Consider the following 7,857-nt stretch of genomic DNA (forward strand, 5'->3'; position numbering starts at 1 on the left):
AGAGAAGTCATTGATTGTACAAAATCCAGTCATTTGACCTCCAGTCTCATTTCTGTCATCAAGTCCATAATTTCTGACTTGCCCTACTTTGTTTCCAACTTCTGTATTCTAGTCACTAGTTGTCAGTTATAATTAATGAATCTTAATTGCATGTTTGGTTAATTTCACACTATAAAAGTTGGTAGAAATCTTTTATTTCCTCCGTTGAGTTTAGTTATTGACACATATATTTTTTCCTTTTTTTTTGCATATCATCTGAAATGACATTTGGCTTCAAAATGCACATAGTCATTTGAAAACGGACAGGATGTGAATTTAACTTTTTAATGACAGCATTAGTTCCTGCTTTGAAATTTTGTGGATGTTATGTGTCTTTGACAGTGGAAGTCTTGCTGAAACCAAGGGGAAAATTGAGGTGATGGGAATTTTGATGCAATATGGGACACCATTGTCCCAGGTGGACACTGGCAGTAAGATTGGCGAGATAAGGACTGGCCATTTCTTCAGATTTACACAATTTAAACAGTTTTCCCACCAGAACATAGCACATACTGCAACTGGGGCAGCAACTTCTCAGGAGACCTGAGGGCCTGAGAATGTTGGGGAATCATGAAAGGGAGAGATACTAATGCTTTTAAAATGTGTATATCTATTCTATTTTGGACACATCATTAAGTGTCTTAGAAATCTTTTTTGATTGAATGAGTAGAATAATCTGGAATAGTAATTAGCTGGTTAGAGCAGTTGGTGATTTAATATAATGTGGTTTGATATATTGTTGTTGTTCATTACCATCTGACTGGAACCGACTCATAGTTGACCCTCCAGTGGGTTTTCAGAGACTGTAAATGGCGCAGGTGAGGCTTGCTCACTTTTCTCCTTCTGAGCACCTAGAGGGTTTTGAACCGCCTGCTTTTGGGTTGGCAGCACAACTCCTTACCCATTGGGCCACCTGTACACCACTATGATGTAGTAGGGAGAGGGGACTGGGAACAGAGAACAGAGTGCAGGTGAGGCTGAGCAGAGAGGGTGGGCTGAGACCTCTCAGGTGGGGAGGGTGTGGCTCAGATTTCTAACAGCTGTGGTGGGAGACCAGGTTTGGTTGCTTTCTTAGTTTATTACATTTCTGATGTGTGCAATCCTGATGCTTTTGTAAAATTCAGTAACTGAATCACTGGGGAATGTCCAGGTGCCTTAAAGGTTCTAAATATGTGCCCTTTATGTGTATATATCTCTTATCATTGGCCAATAGAAAACATTTCGCGTGCTGATCCTGGGTTGTCAGTCATGAACAAAGGGGAAGCAGGACAGAGGCGAGAGCTAAACTGAAGAGTTTTATTCTGTACTCTAAGGACTTATGTCATCAGGATAGGGACCAATCTGAATGGGCTGCTTTTGGTTATCCTCCTGGGTTTGCTTTGGAGATTAATTTTTCTAGAACTCAAAAGTGATTGCCTTGGAGTTTGAGACCCACTCATAGAGACTGAATCCCCCCTGGACGGCCAAAGGAACAACAGATATATTTTACAGAAGGTGCAGAGGGCTTGTTGGAGGCAAAGATGAAGTCTTATGGACTTTGGGTGTGTAGCTAGGAGAGGTTTTTCCTTCGAGAGGGACACATACTTGGAAGGGTGGGGGGATGGTGAAGGAGAGGAAGACTGTCAACCGGGTGAATGAACACAGTGACTGCAGCAATGTGCTGGAGGGTGTTGGAGATTGTGAAGATGGCACAGGATAGGACAGGGTTCAGATCAGTTGTTCATAGGATCACTGTGAGTCATATTCCACAACACTTCATAACAACCACATGTTGTTGTTGTGATTATGTGTCATCAAGTTACCTGCAGTTCATAGCGACACTTGGAACCCTTCTCTATCCTGAACCAGACTACTGACTCTGCCACACCTACCCCCATTAGCCCAGTGACTGTCTTAATCCATCTCATCTGGGGTCTTCCTCTCCTGCACTGTCCCTCCACCCTTCCAGGCAACATAGAAGCTGTAAGTTACCCAACTTTTCTTCCATGAGTTAGCTGGTGGATTCGAACCACTTGCTTTTGAGATGGCATTGCAAATTCTTACCAGTAGGCCACCAGAGCTTCCTTATATTGATTAAATGTGTAATAAAAACATACTTAAAACTATCAGCTTGGCAATTAGTGGTTCATGTTGCATAAATTACTCTGCACTTTATTTTGGAACAGTGCACCCTGTTTCAGAAGCCTGGGCTTATTTAAGCAGCTTACCACTTTCCCAGGTGTTCCTTCTCTTCTCTTTCATCTGCTCGCATGAGTTTGTTGACTATTTTACAGCTGACTCCTGTGGAGACCAGGACTGACCAGTAGCCCTCCCTGCTTTTTGCCATCTAGCTTGCTGATGCTGTCTGCACAGCTTCCACGCTTCGAGATGCTGCGAGCCCACCAGAGCACACTAGGCAGGCTGGGGCTCAGCCCCTTCCGGGGCCTCCACCACAAAGCCGTGGTGGCCCTCCGACGTGAGGACGTGAATGCCTGGGAGAGACGAGCACCGCTAGCCCCCAAACACATCAAAGGCATCACCAATCTGGGCTACAAGGTCCTGATACAGCCTTCAAATCGACGGGCCATTCACGACAAGGTAAATATTTCTGATTTTCAAAATACGTGGGAATAGACCAAAGTATAGGAAGACCATACACCAGGAAAAGGAATCATTTGAGTAAATTGGTAGAACATAGCCAATTTTGCAAGAGCAATAGCAACATAAAACATTATGTGTGTCATTACTTAGATAGATCTTGTTTTTTGTTGATTGCCTTCTAATTGAGCATGACTCATAGCGACCCGAACAAAAGGCCTGAAGCCCATCTTCAATTTTACATATATATATGCAGCTATATGCAAAGAAATGCATGTGAATGCATACCTGTGGAGAAATGTATTTGCATACTTACGTGTACTGCATATATAACTAACCACAGTGTGTGTTATTGTTTGGTACCATTGAGATAGAACCAACTTATAAATGACCCTCCAGCAGGTTTTGAGACACAGTGCATTGTACAAGAGGAGATTCCCCATCTTTCTCTTGCGGATTCAAACCATGTACCTTTGGATTGTCAGAGCAGTTCCTTACCACAAGGCTACTAGAGCTCCCTAAGAAATCTCCCAGAGGGCACAATTTTGGAGATTTCCCAGACATAGCTCAGCACCTTGAGGGTTTGCTTATGGGGTCAAATGGTAAAAGACTGTAGTCTCAGATGACTATTTTGTCACTTGGCATAAGGAGAACTGACTATGTCTTCATTTGAGTGTCTAGGGCCTTGAAAGTTTATGAGGCCAACAAAAAACAATGATTGGTATCTTTCATCTGAAGCAAAAGAGAGTAAGAAACCAATCCTCAAAGAAGATTCTAGTTCACAAGACTAATGAATGTTGCTGTTGCTGTTATGTGCAGTCGAGTCGTTTGTGACTCATAGCAACCCTATGTACAACAGCCTTAAACCCTGCTCTATCCTGTGCCAATCACACTGCCTCTGACACACCCATCCCGATTACCGCAGTCACTGAATCAATCCACCTCATAGAGGGTCTTCCCCTCCTGCGCTGTCTGTCCACCCTCCCAAGCATGATGTCCCTCTCCAAGGACCTGTTTCTCCTTACAACATGTCCAGAGTATGTCAGACGAAGCCCCAGAATCCTTGCCTCCAAGGAGTAGCCTGGTTTAACCCTCTCCAGGATGAGTCTGTTTGTTTTCTTCGCAGTCCATGGTACATTCAATACTCTTCTCCAGCACCATAGCTCAAAGGCATCATTTCTCCTTCTATCCTCCCTAGTCATTGTCCAACTCTCTGATGCATAACAAGTGATTGCAAAGACTATGGTCTGTATCAGCCACACCTTAGTCTCCAGAGAGACACCGTTGCTCTTGAGTACTTTAGAGATATCCCTAACAGCAGACTTTCCCATGGCAATACTTTTTTTTGATTTCCTGGCTGCTGGTGCCAAGAGTGTTGACTGTGGAGCCGAGCAAACTGAAGCTGTGAACAATCTCAGTCTCTTCGCCATCCGTCCTGATGCTACCAATTGGTCCAGTGGTGAGAATCTTTGTCTTCTTGACATTGAGCCTCAATCCATACTGAAGGCTGCAGTCCTTGACCCTCCGCAGCAAGTGCATGAGGTCTTCCTCAGTTTCTACAACAGAACACACGTAGACTAATGAATAGCTCACACTAATTCATCTCACCTGAGACCAGAACTAGATGGTGCCAAGCCACCACTACTGACCACACTGGCCGAGGACAAAGCAGAAAGTCCCAAATAGTGTGTGAGAGAATATAGAACAAAATTCAACTTTCTAAGGAAGACCAGAGCTGCTGAGCCAATGGGAACGAGAAGAACTCTGGACACTGTTGCCCTGAGATACCCTGTGAACTGAAGCCTGACCTGAAGGTCACTTTTGGCTTATGAAAGAAACAGTGTCACCGACTCATGATTAATGTACTCCCTTAAGCTATCAACTGGCTAACATTTACCCAAAATTAAACATGAGAAGGAAGGAAGGGAAGTGAGGTCAGTGGAAAAGAAACAAACAGAAAGGAAGTGCTGAGAATACGGACACCTTGTGAAAATGCTAACAAATGTCATGGGACAATTTATGTCAAAATCATCAAGTGGGAGCCTCATTTTCTCTCTAAACTTTCACCTAAAACATAATAAAATAATGTTTAGAGTTACGTGGGAATAAAATGAACCTGTTTGTGAAAAATAAGGAACATTTTAATGAATTTAAGAGTGGCACAGTGTTTAAGACATTTGATCACAGAAGAGGTCAGCAGTTGGAACCCATCAGTTGATCCAGGAGAGAAAGGTGAGGTAATTAACTCATAACAATATGTGACTTTGGAAACCCTGTGAGCAGTTTTCCGTTCTACAGGTTGACTATAAATAAGAGTTGACTTGATGGCAGTGGAATGTTCCCTCTCCACCTCCCAAAAAATGAATATAAAATGCTTTCAAGGGTCACTTTATTACCACTTGGCATTGGAAAGACCAAAGTAAATAGAATGCTTCCTCGGTACAATTTATTCATGATAGTTCACCTTGCCAGCCACTGTGTACAGCACTCTGAAGTCTCACTTTGTCCTGTTTTATTCTAATGACTGTAGTAACTCCATTGTATGAATGGACTGGGGGGCATTAGCCAGGTTTTTCCAAAATGAACAAGCATGTTTTCAGAGAAGCCAGGCAGAAACTACAAGTTTATGCCTCTCGTATCCAGCTTTACTTTGCTTTAAAGAAGGTGACTAGATTTGTCTTCATTTTATACAGCTGCCACATTAATGCTCTGCTAATTCTGTCCTGTTCATAATGCCCTTTTATTGAAAAATCTGAAGTGACTGTTGTCTCCTTGTGCTTTCTGTGTGATCTTGGACAAATATATAAACCTCAGTTGCCCAGTTAGTAAACCAGAGTAATTATTTACTTCTTTAGAGTTTTAGGAGAACTAAATGAGGTAACTCCTGCAAAGACCTTAACAGAGTGTGATAGAAATGCCAGTGATTGTTACTAAATAATTTAGCAATGAATATTATTATTACTATTACTGTTATATGTTGTATACTACAGCTCATATTACTGTTAAAGACCAGCATGATATTCAGTCTACTTTTCCAAATTAATTTACTCATTATGCCATAAATCTTTCCTTCCCTTCCTTTCTCTATATCTGTGTGTGTTTCAGTGTCTATCACTGACTGTATCACTTTGTATTTCCTACCTCCCTTACCCCAAATCCTACCCACTTAATGAAATTTCCACATTTCCTTGATAACCTCACTGAGTTTTCTCCTATGTAAGTGTGTGTATGTATATGCCTACATATAAATATATGCACATATAGGTTTTTTTTGTTTTTTGTCTTGTGATATTTATTACCGTTTTCACACAGTGTTATAATCTAGGGATCTTAAGATTCTTTGCACTTTTGCCTTGTTTTAATGTGATTCTGACTTGTTGTGTCTTTATCATCTCACCTTGAAAGTGGTTCACAATATTATAACCAAGTGAACAAACAAAAACCGAATTCAGTGTCATCAGGTTCATTTCTGCTGACAGCAATCCCATAGGACAGAGGAGAGTCTCACCATAGAGTTTCTGAGGTTCTAAATCTTGACTGAAGCCAGTTACCTCATCTTCTCCTGATGGGCTTGAACCACTGACCTTTTAGTTAGCAGCTCAATGATGAGCCCACTATCCACCAGGGCTTCTTACTATTAAAAATAGGACAGAAATAATTCCTAGAAATCCCTGGTCAATGTAAAATGAACGGAACCAAAATAAATGGCAAGTAGACATTGTAGATAAATGTCTTTCATTTAAAAACATTAACTGGGTAGTGAATCACTAACATTTGCTATTTCTAGTGTATTACTGGTACAAATATACAGCATTTCACAAGTGTATGCCCTTCAATTTTTACAATAGTGGCTCTCATCAAGGTAAAATAGTTATTAAATGAGAGTATGTGCTAAATTTTCTTTTTCTACAAAATTCAAGTTGTTAGACCTCCTTTACCCAGCAATCAGAACTTTAAGTATTAGTTGTGTTATTCATGTGCTCTATACAGAATTTGTATTCTTTCAAAGAGTTCTAGCTTTATTTGACAGTCCTATTTATTAGCAAAAATATAAATCCAGAAAGGGAGAGGAATGACCTTTCATCACAATTATATCCCCAGGAATATGTCAAAGCTGGTGGTATTCTTCAGGAGGATATTTCTGAAGCTTGTCTAATTTTGGGAGTTAAGAGACCCCCAGAGGACAAATTAATGCCCAAGAAGACCTATGCCTTCTTCTCCCACACAATAAAAGCACAAGAGGCTAACATGGGCTTGTTGGATGAGATTCTAAAACAGGTAATTGGTGACCAATATTCATAAATGTTAACATGAATGAACAATATCTTTTGCTTTTAACTCTTCATGGAGTTTTTGTTTTGTTTCATCTTCAAGGAAATGCATCGTAGTATTCACAGCCTTAGAAAAAGTAGTTTACAGGCTGGTACCTGGATAGTTTGACTGATTTTTAGTGCTTATAAAAAGAGCAAGGGCCATGTGGGGACAGCCACATCTGATCTTTCTCTCAAAGGGGAACTGCCCCTGTCAACAATATCATCAACACAAAACCAATCCTATGAGGTCAGACATGTACCCCACACTCCCACACCTCTTTCTCCTCATTCCAGCACCAATATTAATATTTTACTGGGTCCAACATCGGATGCAAAAGCTCACACACAGAACCATATCAGGTTAGTAGCAGAATGCAGTCAGGACAGCTTCTGAAATGTGCCTGCAGGAGTCTCAGCCTTGAGCCTCATGGCTTTAAGCCAGGGTTACAAAGTTCTCAGTCCTTCTGATACTGGCTCTACCCTCCACTAACACCCCTCCAGTCTTCCAGCAAACCTGAGTAAAAGGCCCTTAGCTCTGGTTCCGTGGAGTAGCAGTCCCAAGGTTCACTCTGTCTCATGTTAGGCCTCTGGTTCTCTGCTGTGTCTGCTCTAGCTATTGCTCCTGTAGTTCTCTCTGGTCTAGTCTGGCTGGTGCAAGAAGGATGCATCATATTCTCTTGCTTCTTTTGCTGCTGGTGGTGTTTCCCCTTTGCTGCTGCTTGATCTGCCTTGTTTAATGGTGAGACTAGCCAATCCCCTTGTGGATAAGTAAGACTAGCCAATCCCCTTGTGGATATTCTAACACACCTTACTCACACATTCCCTCCCATCCACATGGCAAAGTAAGTTAAGGGAGAGGGAAGCCGTTTTGAGCAATAAACCCTTAATACTGCAGTGCTGGTCTGCTGTGCAAATTTAGTTTCTAATG

General features: G+C 41.6%; 1 protein-coding gene across 1 annotated transcript in view; it reads left to right on the plus strand.

Moving 5' to 3' along the window:
* Positions 1 to 2,406: 2,406 nt before the first annotated feature.
* AASS (aminoadipate-semialdehyde synthase) overlaps positions 2,407 to 7,857 on the plus strand; it is a 51,683-nt gene continuing 46,232 nt past the window's right edge. Inside the window, exons 1-2 of the mRNA XM_006901797.1 lie at positions 2,407 to 2,616; positions 6,718 to 6,894. Of these exons, the coding sequence (XP_006901859.1) occupies positions 2,407 to 2,616; positions 6,718 to 6,894 (387 nt within the window). The remainder of the gene's footprint in view (positions 2,617 to 6,717; positions 6,895 to 7,857) is intronic.

Source organism: Elephantulus edwardii, unplaced genomic scaffold, assembly GCF_000299155.1.
Source record: "Elephantulus edwardii isolate Elephantulus edwardi_28Jun2011 unplaced genomic scaffold, EleEdw1.0 scaffold00345, whole genome shotgun sequence".
NCBI classification, from domain to species: Eukaryota; Metazoa; Chordata; class Mammalia; order Macroscelidea; family Macroscelididae; genus Elephantulus; species Elephantulus edwardii.